The 15037-nt window shown below is 41.0% G+C and overlaps 1 protein-coding gene across 1 annotated transcript; it reads right to left on the bottom strand.

Moving 5' to 3' along the window:
* Window positions 1-433: 433 nt before the first annotated feature.
* epdr1 (ependymin related 1) lies at window positions 434-13417 on the bottom strand. The gene is made up of 5 exons (XM_078398423.1): window positions 13379-13417; window positions 11506-11583; window positions 9954-10360; window positions 6248-6456; window positions 434-1591 (listed from the first exon to the last, which is right to left on the bottom strand). The coding sequence occupies exons 1-5, from the start codon at window positions 13415-13417 to the stop codon at window positions 1401-1403; spliced, it is 924 nt and encodes a 307-aa protein (XP_078254549.1). The 3' UTR covers window positions 434-1400.
* Window positions 13418-15037: the final 1620 nt, after the last annotated feature.

Below are 15037 nucleotides of genomic sequence, written 5' to 3'. Positions count from 1 at the left end.
GGGAATGAAAACTCTGTTGAGATCAAATATGCTTAATATTATTCTCTAAATTATTTAAATATAATAAGTTTAGTTTGGAGATACGGCACAGAAGCAGGCCCTTCGGCCTACCAAGTCTGCACCAACCACTAACACTATCTTACACACACTAGGGACAATTTACAATTATACCAAGACAATTAGCCAACAAACCTGTACGTCTTTGCAAAGTGGGAGGAAACCGGAGCTCCCGGAGAAAACCCACGCAGGTCACGAGAGGACGTACAAACTCTGTACAGACAAGCACCCGTAGTCAGGATCGAACCAGGGTCTCTGGCAACAACTCTACTGTATCGCCGACATGCCACTCTTAGATGGCTATTTATACCCATAGATGGGTATTTAACTATATCCTAAATATAAGAAAAAAGAAATACACAGAAAGAAACCAATATGGTGTTCAGAGAAGATTTTATTTTATCGGTAATTACTTATTACATTGAATTGCAGCACCTCATACTAAACATGGTGAAAAATGCAGTGCATGCATAAATCAACTCAGAAATTACTGAATAAAATGTATCCAGTTAAAATGTACAGTTAGAATCACTATGAAGTTCAATTCAGTTCTGCTTCAAAGCAACAGCTACTTTAAAGTAATAAATCCATCACTGTTTTAGATGGTGGTGGTGGTGGTGGGGGGGGGGCTGGACAGTATTTGTGAACTAAAGCAGATAACAGAATACCACAATACCCCCAGGAAATACAAAAATGAACTCCCCTTCTGAATTTTCAAGTTTAAACTCTTCCTGAATTAACGACCATTAACAGCACCCAAATTACAAATGTAAGATTGGAAATGTTGTATATTCTCTTGCAAGCCAGTAAAAGACCACAGAAGAAACTTTAACTCTTTGATCCTCAGTCAGACATGGATATTGTTGATCTATTGCTGTGCCATATTTACTTTTTTGAACACACGTACGACTTTCACAATATAGGTTGTTCATACGTTAAAGTATTTGGATAAACCATGTTTTAAATGTTTCATTTGAAACTACAGTTCTGTCTGTTGTCTTTTGCTTTATTTGGGTTATATTATTGTACACACTATTAAGCATGTGTAAAGAACCAACTACAACAAGATAAAACACTTGTACAATTCTGTTAATGTATTCCAGGTAATTAATAATTATTTTTCAATGCATGTACACACAGACACAAGCCCAGATCCAAGGCATGATTACACAAACATGCAAAAGGTGAAAAATACCCAATTTTCCTTGGAAATAATATGTCAATCGGCAGATTATTTGAGGGGGAAATGAACTAACAGTTCCCTTATACATCATCATTCAAAAAAAAGATCATTAGTGACAGTTAATAAATGATGGCTGTATTTTGTAAGCCAATACCTATACTCAGCAGTCATCGCTCATCTCCTCTGGGCTGACTGCCTGGCAGGTGCTGGGTGGGGTGAACACAGACGGGTCACTAATCCCTAACTGGAGATCAAAAAAGCGTGTGGAACTTGTTACATTGTAGGTCTTGGTGTAAGTTTCTTGCACTGGATAGCAATCCTTTACTGTGTAAATTCCAACCCATGTTTCAACTGCAGAAAACAAGCAGAAATACAAAAATATAAAGCAGTATGACATACTTTGAGTGTATATTTAATTTACTTATATATCAAAATTAAAACATGAAACAATAATACTAAATAAAATATAATTAAAGTATTGGATGATATTTAACAGTGTACATGTAATTGGGGAATGGTGTTCCTAACATATCTTTAGGTAAAGATGTCCTAATTAGTTGGTAAAAATAGATTGAAGATGAAGTTTTAAAAGAAAGTGCCAGGAGAATAGGAGAACAAAACATGAGAAAGATGGCACAAGGGAAGATATTGGGCAAGGTACGATACTGTCACTTAAGGGCTGGTCCCACTTAAGTGGTTTTAAGGCGACTGCTGGTGACTAGGCTTTTGCCGACAGTTCGCCGGGGTGTCATGGGCATGATCGTGAGGAGTCTTCAAAGAATCGTGGTGGATCTCGGCGCGTCGCTGAGAAATCAACCAGTTTGAAATTTCTCGGCGACAGCTGGCTTGTCGCCAGGTACCGTTGCTTATTGTGGGCGCTGTCGCATGCTGTCCCCAGGTTTGCTAGGTTGTCTTAGGTGAATTTTGAAGCACGTAATATTAAATTAAGTAAAGTTATTTGAAGATACCATAAAATACTTGTGTTTAACCAATTTATTTACCACACTCCGCACAAAAATCAATTTAACCACTTTTAAAATTATATTTCTTAATAGTGCTATTAGTAAACTGGACGTCAATCCAGTTTATGCCTTGTTACCGTGAAGCTTGGTTTTCAAATAACCCGGGCAAGATGTTATATTTCAAAACTCTCAAATAATTACCGACTTGTCAGTGATTTCAGCGAAAATTAGGACACCGGAGAAGCATTGATAAGCGTGGGAATTTTGCGATGTTTCCGAAAATTGTGTAATCTCGACCTGACTCGGCATTGTCGTGGTCATTGTCGTAGGGTAAAATAAAATTTTGCCGATCTGCTATGACTTTGACAGTCGCCGGCAGTTGCCTAAAAAAATCGCCTGTGGGACAGGCCCTTTAAGACCCAAATATCTAATAAGGAAAGTTATGCAATAGTGAGGATAAAAGTGTGGAAGAAGAAAAAAAGAAAGGCAGAAATACCACCTAATTTGGTGTTTTGAACCCAAGTCCAAGTAATGGACTTGGGTTCAAAACACCAAATTAGGTGGTATTTTGTTCAGGCTGTAAACAAACAAAGAAACACATTTTCAAAAAATAGATCAATTGCTAAAGTGAGGCTTGAAATCAGAAACCTCTGCCTCAGCAGTGAAATACAAGCATGAGAGGCATAACGAAATTTTCCAGATACATGCTTTAACTAATTGGAACTATACACAGATTGACACCAGCTGATCCTGTAACCACCAGATTGCAAGTGCCCTAGGTACACATAAACCAGAAGGAATGTTTAGCCACAGCTCTTTACACCAGCATGTGCTGGGGGTTCAGAAATAATGTGCCAACTCTAGGCAAAGTACATTCATAGTTTAATTTAAAGAATAAATTTATTATTTTCATAAAGAATGGAACATCCAAATGTAGAGACCCCTGGATGACAAGATGCACATAGAGCTAGATATGGCAAAAAAGCAAGACACCAAGAAATTTATACGGTAGAAAGCTTGGGGGTGCAGTCACTAAAGTGGGTGATATTGTAGTTAGCGAAGATGGTTGTCAAATATTGCAGCAGGATCTTGATTGGCTGGGTAGGTGGGCTGAGGAAATGTTAATGGAATTTAATGGAGATGTGCAAGGTGTTACATTTTAGGTAGTTCAAAAGGGCAACACCTACACAGTGAATGGCAGGGTTCTGGGGAGTGTTGTCGGGCAGAGGGATTGAGGAGTGCAGGTACATAGTTCCTTGAAAGTAGCTTCACATTTGGGGTGGTCAAGAAGACTTCCGGCACATTGGGCTTCATCAGTCAGAGTATTGAGTATAGAAGTTGCAAGGCCATGTTACTGTACAAGGCATTGGCGAAAAGTATTGTGTTCTGTTTTACTAACCCTGTTATGGGAAAAATGCTGTTAAGGTGGAAAGGGTGCAGATTTACAAGGATGTTGCCAGGACTCAAGGGTTTGAGCTAAAGGAAGATGTTGAGCAGGCTAGGACTTTATTCCCAGAAGCACAGGAAGATGAGGGGTGATCAAATGTTAAGGGTGTTTCCTGCCTCTAACGAGTCCAATCCCTTAATAATCTTATATGTTTCAATAAGATCTCCTCTCATCCTAAATTCCAGTGTATACAAGCCCAGTCGCTCCAGTCTTTCAACATACGACAGTCCCGCCATTCCGGGAATTAACCTAGTGAACCTATGCTGCACTCCCTCAATAGCAAGAATGTCCTTCCTCAAATTTGGAAACCAAACTGCACACAGTACTCCAAGTGTGGTCTCACTAGGGCCCTGTACAACTGCAGAAGGACCTCTTTGCTCCTATACTCAACTCCTCTTGTCATAAAGGCCAACATGCCATTAGCTTTTTTCACTGCCTGCTGTACCTGCATGCTAACTTTACGTGAATGATGAACAAGGACACCCAGATCTCTTTGTCTTCCCCATTTTCTAACTTGACACCATTCAGATAATAATCTGCCTTCCTGTTCTTACCACCAAAGTGGATAACCTCACATTTATCCACATTAAACTGCATCTGCCATGCATCTGCCCACTCACACAACCTGTCCAAGTCACCCTGTATCCTCATAGCATCCTCCTCACAGTTCACACTGCCACCCGGCTTTGTGTCATCCGCAAAATTGCTAATGTTACTTTTAATCCCTTCATCCAAGTCATTAATGTATATTGTAAATAGCTGCAGTCCCAGCACCGAGCCTGGCGGTACCCCGCTAGTCACTGCCTGCCATTGTGAAAGGAACCCGTTAATCCCTACTGTTTCTTTCCTGACTACTTAGAAATTGACTAGTTGCCAAAGTAGACTGGATTTTGTAATGGCAAGATGTCTGCTAACAGTGAAGTGGTTAAGATGCGTACTTCTAATCCATTCAGCCATGTTTTCAAAATTTCCCATTTTCCAATGTTCTATAGATTCAGAATCAGTTCCTGTGGATTGGAGCGTAGCTAATGTTATTCCACTTTTTAAGAAAGGAGGGAGAGAGAAAACGGGTAATTATAGACCAGTTCGCCTGACATCAGTGGTGGGGAAGATGCTGGAGTCAATTATGAAAGAAGAAATTGCGGAACATTTGGATTGCGGAACATTTCTAATTTCAACTTTCAATCTAAAATTTGGAATTGCCCCTTAATTCCCAATAATAAATCCTGTAAGAGCTTTGGTACTACAGCTGCACAATTTTAATCCCAATGTTTTCAAAGGAAAATAAATGTTTGCTCGAGCTCATGTACTAAAACAGACTGAATGAAATTCTTAAATCAGTTAAAGTAGAATTCACAAAAATATATGTATAATACGAACGTGTTCATTTATTTTAAATATTTACAAAAACCCAAACAGAACAGTCTTGCAACTAAGTGCAAACATTAAATCAAAATCTACTTTGGACAGGCCTTGACATATCTAGTGTCTTGCCAACTGCAAAATAGAAAACCATTTGTTTACACGCTGATTTAAATTATCTTCTACAACATTCTAAATTTCAAGAAATTTCATAGGATCCAAAAGATAGAAAATATATTCTAAATAGAAAATAATTTTCAGGAAAAATTAAAAAACACAGAGATCTAGTCTTTCCATTTATATTCTGAATGTTTCAATCCACATGCACACCATGCAACATAGACTTTGATCTGTAAATACAATTTGCGAAACAATTTGGCAATGCAAGTTGTACAAAATGATCATTAACCTTTGAGATTATACAAATTTTTAGACCAGAAATGATTAGTGATCTGCATTAATATTTAACAATTAACCTAACTTGGCAAACAAAAATGTGTCATCATTATTCTAACCTGCACCTACATAGACCATAGTAATTTTTTTTGTTCAGGAGAGTGTGTTATTCTTTGTGTATATTCCCACTTACCATTACTAGCTTGTCAATCCTTCTATATAATTTGTAATAGTTTGCTGTATGGCACTATGAATCAGATCAAGACAGCCTTATTCAAAGCATCCAATTTAAAGATACCTAATTAATTATTGTTCAATGCACACCAAATAATAATCTAAATTTAATATTACTTCTATGCACAATATGGTGTAGTGGCTTGAATATATGCAATGTAAAGGTTTTATTTTGAATAATTCAAAATATTCAAAGTTTTACAAGTTGGAAGGCTAAATGGAATACAATTGCAACTCAACAGCCCATTTAGCTTTTTATAAAAATAAAGAGATCAATGTCTATCCTCATAGAATAAAAAGTTTTAGATTTGAACTGTTTGCATATAATGATGCATTTAATAAAATTTGTTTTTACATGATTACTCTTGGATGATACTTTAATTCAATAAGGATATCCATGGTGTTGATATTAGTGCAATATTTTAATCGTAATAAGACTGATAACAGGCAATAATGGTATCAAATTACCTGTATCTACTGGAAGATTAAAAAATGTGCATGAATGTTCACTGAAAGACATCCTAATCTTAACATTTTTAAATGTTTCTTTTGTCCCTCAATAAGATTTAAATGTCACCTTTTATTGCATCTCAGCATACTACTTACATTTACGAGCAGGTTTTCTATCTGACCATTCTTGAACCATAATCTGGTCTCCTGGCCCACCAATGCTGTAACGATCTTCATAGGTGGAGTTATTAGGAATATCATACGGGTCCCATGGCTGAATAAGAGGCAGCTTGGAGCATTGCTTTGTCACTTGCTCAATCTTGAAAAGGACTGGGTTTTTATACAAATATATATATTCATAAAATCTAGAAGGAAAAAAAAGTTGGAGTATATCAAAAGACCTTTTCAACCAAGTAAGTCAATTTATAAAAGCAAATAAAATTTGAAAACGTTGGAAAGCTGAAATAAAAACAAAAAATAATGGCAATGTTTAGCAGATCAATCAGCACCTACAAAATAGAGTTAACATTTTGCTCAATTAACTTTTGGTCAATCTGAAAAGATTCTGTTTCTTGTTACACAGGTGCATTCTGACAAACTGAGCATATTCAGTATTATATATTTTATTGCAATTACGAAACCCCATTTAATACCCATTGGTTTTATTGTGATGACTCACCTCAACTCTTCAATGTCAACTGTTGTAGTTCCTGCATATGTTTCTGAAAAGATAGCCACTACTTATCCATCATTGTACTTTTTCAAGTAGCTCTTCAATCCAACATAGGCAATTTATTTCTCATGGTTCCATAATTTCCTTTGTTAAGATTTAGAAGCTTAGTTTCAATTTAACTATTCTACCTTTCATCTTAATGAATAATGTTCTGGTCGCTATTTTCGTATGGACCTTATCATAAAAGGATTAACCAACCCGTTTTAATTGAACATCATCTGATCTCGAATAACCTAGTCTCCAGATGACTGCTCAACATACTGAAACCTGAAGTTATGCCGCGCACGGTGTAGGATTTCTTCCTTGTTTGTCCAGTCAGTAGGTACATTAGTCACAAATGATTGCTGTAGTGCCCAGGCTACAATCACCTTTCATTGCCTGTTTGTGTCTACTACATTACCATGACTATTTGAAGACCTGTAGACTACTCCAAAATTGTTCGGATACTCCACTCCCTTTGTTTCTTTGCTCCATGCAGGCTCATTCACATATTCATTTCTGAATGAATACATTGAATTCATCCTTTCCAGCAATGCCATATCAGGTACCTTCAGTACCTTTAATAACATAAACATTTCGCAAGTCAGGCTGCATCAATGCAAAGAGAACCAGACTTAATATGTCAAATCAAAGACACTTCATCAGAACTGGAATTTTGATAACATTAAAATTTATTTGCTCCCAACCTGTTGAGTATTTCCAGCAAATTTGTTTTCTTCTCAGATTTTGAAATAAGGCGTTTGTTTTTACCCTTTTCTTTCCAGCTACTTGTTCTAAACATCCTTGAATATTTGGTTCCAAACTCTTATTGCCTGGCAACCAATTTACACTGTGAATTTGTGCACCTTGTTATGAACGTCTAATGCATTTCGATACTGGATCTACAAATTTATCATTTTAACGTTTTTAGATAATCTGCGTGGATAACACACAAAACAAATATTTTTATTGAATCGCAGTACATACGCAATAATAAATCAATATTTTTTTATTTTCTACCATAGATATCTTTACAGGTCAGCATGTAGTCTCATCAGAACCTGCATGGACCAGCTAAGAGAAGTATTCGCGGACATCGTAATCTCTCTCCCTATGTCAATCTGCTTTACAACTAGTCATCTCGTTGCTAGAAAAATACAAGGTGATGTGCCTTAATGACAATCGTCCAGTGCTCTGACATCCACCACCATGAAGTGTTTCAAGTCACACATCAACTCCAGCCTCCCAAACAACCTAAATCCACTGCCTGCCATCACAAAGAGGACACAGCAGACAACATCCCTAGAACACCTGGAAAACAAGGACACCTTCGTCTGAATCTTATTTATTGACTACTAGACCAAGTGGACCCATTGGGCTCAAATCTCTCCTGCAATGGTGCAGCACCCTCCCCTCCCGCCTCCACCCCCTCCCTCCACCTTCCCCATCCCCCACTCCACCCCCCTCAACCCCCTTATCCTCCCTCCTCCCCTCTCCCTCCACCCCCCTCCCTAGGAGGTAGATTTAAACTTTAAAATATGAATAACTAAAAATAACACCAATTTCAATGAAACTTCTTCCATTCGCACCTAAGGGACGACGGTGAGCAAGGTGGGCCTAACATTGTCGCACTATCGTGTACAGTTTTGGCTGTAGTTCAGGAACAAACAAACAAGAGTTTTAGTATATAGATAACTCCACCTTTAACGCTATAATTCCAACCAACCTCATCTTCAAGCTACCTCTCTGCAACTGGATTTGTCATGTTTGCCTTCATTGAGAAAGGTATTGGAGTAAAAACGTTGTGTCATCATGATACAGCTGAACAAGTTAACCACACTATGTACAGTAGACAGGTTGGTTAGTAAGTTTGTAGATGACACCAAAATTGCTGAGCTCACACACTCTGAGGAAAGCTGTCAAGGTATATGGTGGGATATAGATCAACTACAGAAATGGGTGGAGAAATGGCAGATGGAGGTTCATCTGATAAAGTGCGGTGTTGCACTTTGGGAGTTTCAATACAATGGCAAAATATATGATTAGTGGCATGATCCCTTGCAGAATACAGAAGGATCTTTGGGTGCAAGTCCCTAACTCCTTGAAGCTGACATCATATGTAGATAGAATGGTAAAGACATATGGCATGGTTGCTTTCTTAGATCAGGGCACTGAGTACAAGATTCAGGAAATCATTATGCAGCTTTGTAGGACTTTAGTTAGGCTCTATTTTGAGTATTGCTTGCAGTTCTAGTCCCATTCGCAGGAAGGATGTGGAAGTTTTGGACAGGGTACAGAGGTGGTTTACCAAAATTACGCCTGGATTAGGGGGCATTAGTTACAGGGAGAGGTTGGACAGACTTGGATTGTTTTCTCTGGAATATTGGAGGTTGCGGGAAGACTTGATAGAAGTATATAAAATTATGATACACATAAGATGGACCCAAAAATCTAGAGTAACTCAGCAGGACAGGCAACATCTCTGGAGAGAAGAAATGGGTGACGTTTCGGGTTGAGATCATAGGTAGGGTAGTCAGAACCCTTTTCCCAGGATGGAAAAATATCAAATACTAGAGGCCATAGCCTTAAGGTGAGAGGGACAAAGTTTAAAGGAGATTTACAGGGTAACCTTTTTTTAACAGAAGGCGATGATGGGGGTGGTGGTTGAGCCAGATATAACAGTGGGTTTAAGAAACTTCAACAGTCATATGAATATCCATGCAATGGAGATATGGATGTGTTGGTAGGTAAGAGATGATCTTGGCACAGACATTTTGAGCCGAAGGTTTTTTTTCTAGTGCAGTACTGTTCTATGTATGTAAACAACCAGCAGCATTATCAGGTTTCAGGACCCTTACGTATAAAATCGGGTGTTGATCCTGTTTGACAATCATTTTAAAAGTGCCATCAATACACTTTCGTTGGTAGTCGCCGCAGTAGCATGAAGAAACGTCCTCTCACTCATCAAGGGTTTAACTTAGAGTTCGGTAAGTGAAAATAATGTTATTGTTCCCAGCGTCTATCCGCGTCAGGATAAACAGGGGCACAAAGATCATATCCCTAACTTTAGTGACCCGGGGCCCAGGCGGTACAAACAAAGGCCCGTGCCGTGGGCGGCTGCAAGGCCGCGCTGCGCAGGTTTGTACCTACTTCTTGCAGGGAATGTGACCTTTCTTCTCATCCAGGATCCGCACACGTTGGCTCTGCCCATCGTATGAGATGAGGACCCGGCTGTTCTTGCCCGTGGTGTGGTCGTACACGACAGCCCTGCCTTCCCATTGCTGCGGGGCCTGGCACGGCTGAGGCTGGACGGATGCTTCCAAGCCGGAACCCCGAGCAGGTCGGGCAACGCAGGGGACGGGCACCCACCAGCAACACAGCAGTGCCAGCGCCAGCAGCCATGCCGGGCCCGCGCACGCCAGCGGCCGGCCGTTACCCATGGCCAAAGATTCGAAATGATTGCACGTGATGCCCGCGGACGGGCGGGCGGGCGCTGGCGGTGACGTGCGGGAGCTTCGCTCTCGAGCTCCACCGCCTCCCCGGGTCTGGACTAGCCTCTTGCCAACCGCTACTTATCTTAGCAAATAATGATTTCTCTTCAAGACCATCCATTCTGGGAAATCAGAAAGGACATATACCCCTCAAAAGCCCGAAGTTGTAGGAGGTGACCGCTTTCAAACGATGAAAAGGAAACGAATAAAGTTCTGAGATAGGAAGGACAACCTCTGCAGGGCATGAGGTCGGCTGTTGGAAGGTGAATCTTCGGCATCCCCCAACCCAGCAGTACTAGCTTCCAGGCAGTGCGTGGGATAAGATTGCATTGGAGAGAGTTTGATGGATTTAATCGAAACTTTACAGAGGCCAATTAACCTATAGGGCCCTTCTTGCCATAGAGGGAGTACAGGGAAGGTTCACCAGATTGATTCCTGGGATGGCAGGACTTTCATATGAAGAAAGACTGGACAGACTCGGCTTGTACTCGCTGGAATTTAGAAGATTGCGGGGGGGGATCTTATAGAAACTTACAAAATTCTTAAGGGGTTGGACAGGCTAGATGCAGGAAGATTGTTCCCGGTGTTGGGGAAGTCCAGAACAAGGGGTCACAGTTTAAGGATAAGGGGGAAGTCTTTTAGGACCGAGATGAGAACGTTTTTTTCACACAGAGAGTGGTGAGTCTGTGGAATTCTCTGCCACAGAAGGTAGTTGAGGCCAGTTCATTGGCTATATTTAAGATGGAGTTAGATGTGGCCCTTGTGGCTAAAGGGATCAGGGGGTATGGAGAGAAGGCAGGTACAGGTTACTGAGCTGAATGATCAGCCATGATCATATTGAATGGCGGTGCAGGCTCGAAGGGCCGAATGGCCTACTCCTGCACCTATTTTCTATGTTTGCATGGCAGGGGAGGTCACACGACCCCTGACCCATACTGTTGCCACGCAACGCCTTCTGGAGTACAAGTGGTGTACTGCAGGCAAGCACTTCCTATGGCTGCCAGCGGGATCGTGTTCGGTCCCAGCAGCCGTTGAATTGCCAGAATTCTGCCAGAGACTCTGAAGCCCAAATCGCCACTAAACTTGCAACACCTCAGTCCCAACCAAAAATCTTCATGAATGGCACCACATAATTACAGTGCTTAATCACATCAGGCTGCTTAACTTCATCCCAATAAACTTAGTACCGCTGCAAACCTCACGTTACATACCACAACATTCATACACTGCCTGTTGAACCACCCCAGTATAATCCACAACACTTTCTCATTCTTGCAGAAGACAAGTTTCTGCAATTGGAGGTAGCAAGAACTAATGAAAATGGGGGAGACTTTCCTGCAGGGCCTGACCCCCATGGAGGGTACAATGTTGGTCATTGTCAGAGAGACATTAGACAGGGCTGGATGAACATTTGAATTGCCAATGCAGAAAAGACTATAAACGAAGTACTGTAGATGAGATTAATATAGCTAGGTTGTTGATGATCGGCAGGACATGATGGGCCAAAGGGCTTGTTTGGTGCTATATTCCTCTATGATTCTATGAAATGCTACTTAACTGCTGAGTGTTCCCACTATTCTTTATTTTTTGTTTCAAATTCTGTTTTTCTTCTTTTTCCTTTTGGAAATAAAGACCAAAACACCGTTTGACATACAGCATTTTAATTTTCTATGTTTTATGTATCAGCACTCTTGTATCTCTTTACAGTGATATTTAGCAGAATGTTAACATTTTTCTAAATAAATCTGTTTTTGTTTTAATTCTTCGTATCCAAGTAAATAATTCATCTCATAGCTGAAAATGGACAGGATGTATTCCTCAATATTTCTCTCCTTGTGAAGCAGACCTTTTTTAATTCAATTTTTTCGATTTTGTTTCCACCTTTCTGGAAATGACTTATGGAATATAGTTCTCTCTGCTCTAGTTCTGAGCTCCGGCTCTGAGCTCTGGTATTTTCTCCATAACCCCCAGCAACTTATTTCCTACATTCTCCCTCCCCTTACTCATTGATTGAGTTTGTCCTTATGTTATTGTGTGTCATTTGTCATAGCGTTCTTTGGGACATCTTTCTATGGTGAAGAGAATATTTAAGTTTAAGATGCTCTTTTGATGACAGATGATAAGCCAGATACCAGCTGCAGAACTCACAAATCACTGTTCCTTGGGGCTTGTAGTACCAGGGAACTGCAGATGCTGGTTTATACTAGAGAAAGATACATATGCCAGAATAATTCAGCAGGTCAGGTAGTATCCCTGAAGAACGTGGATAGGTGACGTTTTGGGTTGGAACCGTTCTTCAGACTGATCTGAAGAAGGGTCCCGGCCCAAAACGTCACCTGTCCATGTTCTCCCGGGTTGCTGCCTGACCTGCTGAGTTACTCCAGCACTTTGTGTCTTTCCTTCGAGCTTAATGAAAAAAGCTTACTTATATTTTACAGTTCCTTTTTCTGTTTTGGTACGCAGGAGACCAATTGCAGTGGCTCTGGTTTCATTTCAAAAGATATTCCTGCAAAGCCTTTAAGGTTATGGATACCAGTAGTGGAGGGATTTAAATCAGCTCACTTAAATGCTGGAATTGAAAGACAATGGAGACAGGGAGTGCAGCCAGGCTGGATAAAGTTAAGGAGAAAAGGATGGCCAAGGGTTTAGTCTGACAAAATAATATAGTGGAGTCACAGAGGGGGAGCAGTGAGAGAGGATGTTGCTGAACTCTCTTCGGAGAGAGGCGGAGAATTTCTTCAAAGTAGACCTACCTTGAGGAGATTTTGCAGTGGAACGGACAAAATGTGTAGGAAAGAAGTGCAGATGCTGGTTTAAATCGAAGAGTAACTCAGCGGGACATACGTGTTGCGTGTGTGACGAGTGTATGCCAGAAGCTTGCTTGTCCTCCAGAACACTTGAGCGACTCCATGCGTCATGCCCTTTGACCTTATGACCTACGGTGCAAGGGCTCCATAACCTTCGCATGTTTTATGAATGCGAGGGGAAACCGGAGCACTCTGGGGAAACCCATGCGGTTACAGGGAGAACATGTAAACTCCAGACAGACAGCATCCGAGGTCAGGATTGAAGCAACAGCCATACCAACTGCGCCGCTGTGGTTGATGGCACGTCGGCCTTCATTGCGAGAGGATTTGTGTTTAGGAGCAAGGAGGTCCTACTGCAGTTGTGCAGGCCCCGGTGAGACTGCACCTGGAGTATTGTGTGCAATTTTGGTCTCCTAATTTGAGGAAGGACATAATTGCTATTGAGGGAGTGCAGCGGAGGTTCACCTGATTAATTCCCAGGATGCTGGGACTGACATATGATGAAAGAATGGGTTGACTGGGCATGTGTTCACTGGAATTTAGAAGGATGAGAGGGGATCTTATAGAAACATATAAAATTCTTAAAGGATTGCACAGGCTAGATGTAGGAAAAATGTTCCCAATGTTGGGGGAACCAGGGATCATGGTCACAAGTTAAGAATAAGGGGTAGGCCATTTAGGACTGCGATGAGGAAAAACGTCTTCACCCAGAGAGTTGCGAATCTGTGGCATTCTCTGCCACTGAAGGAAGTGGAGGCAAATTCACTAAATGTTTTCAAGAGAGAGTTGGATTTAGCTCTTAGGGCTAAAGGGATCAAAGGATATCGGGAAAAAGTAGGAACGGGGTAGTGACTTTAGATGATCAACCATGATCATATTTAATGGCGGGTATCACAAAATGCTGGAGTAACTCAGCAGGTCAGCAGATTCAGTGTGAAGAAGGGTTTCGACCAGAAACGTCACCCATTCCTTCTCTCCTAGATGCTGCCTGACCTGCTGAGTTACTCCAGCATTTTGTGATACCTTCGATTTGTACCAGCATCTGCAATTATTTTCCTACACATATTGAATGACGGTGCTGGCTCGATGGGACGAATGGCCTACTCCTGCACCTATTTTTATATATTTCTATGTTCCTATGACTCAATGACTATAATAGATGCCTATGAATGAACCTGGGCTGCAGCATTAGACAGGGTTGCGCTACATTTAATTGTCCCGCACTGCAATATTGACATCTGTAATGTGGGGCAGCATTGCTTTATAAAGTTTAGGACATTAACAGCAGATAGAAATTGTCTCCCTATAAGTAGAAACGCGTCAATTATGTGAGCATGATGCCTCTGGATGAACGAGAACCCATTGTTCTGGAACTCTCGGATGCCGATCCAAAGGCATAATTTCCAGGAGTATGTTTTTGGGTCAATTTGATGGCTCCCGAGTGCAGGGAATTGACGGTAGGACGGTAGGACGGTAGCGCAGCGGTAGAGTTGCTGCTTTACAGCGAATGCAGCGCCGGAGACTCAGGTTCGATCCTGACTACGGGTGCTGCACTGTAAGGAGTTTGTACGTTCTCCCCGTGACCTGCGTGGGTTTTCTCCGAGATCTTCGGTTTCCTCCCACACTCCAAAGACGTACAGGTATGTAGGTTAATTGGCTGGGTAAATGTAAAAATTGTCCCTAGTGGGTGTAGGATAGTGTTAATGTACGAGGATCGCTGGGCGGCACGGACTTGGAGGGCCGAAAAGGCCTGTTTCCGGCTGTATATATATGATATGATGATGATGACCTCCTTTCACTCGGTATCAATTTCATTTTGGCCCTTAATTGGTCGCTCCGCATAAATGCATCACCCCACCCGACCTGAACATGTTAAAAAAAAAACTTTAACATAAAACTCTATATATACTGTGTCGGAGCCGTCAGTTTGATCATG

This window comes from Rhinoraja longicauda, chromosome 4 (assembly GCF_053455715.1).
Source record: "Rhinoraja longicauda isolate Sanriku21f chromosome 4, sRhiLon1.1, whole genome shotgun sequence".
NCBI lineage: Eukaryota > Metazoa > Chordata > Chondrichthyes > Rajiformes > Arhynchobatidae > Rhinoraja > Rhinoraja longicauda.
Note: the sequence above shows the minus strand (reverse complement) of the source record. Positions and strands in the feature narration are given on the sequence as shown.

Coding starts and splice junctions, on each gene's coding strand:
- epdr1 (XM_078398423.1), bottom strand. CDS start 13,417: ATGAAGGCCGACGTGCCATCAACCACAGCGGCGCAGTTG. Junction 11,584..13,378: donor CAACCACAGCGGCGCAGTTG/GTATGGCTGTTG, acceptor CTCCAATTGCAG/AAACTTGTCTTCTGCAAGAA. Junction 6,457..9,953: donor GGTCACATTCCCTGCAAGAA/GTAGGTACAAAC, acceptor TTTTCCTTCTAG/ATTTTATGAATATATATATT.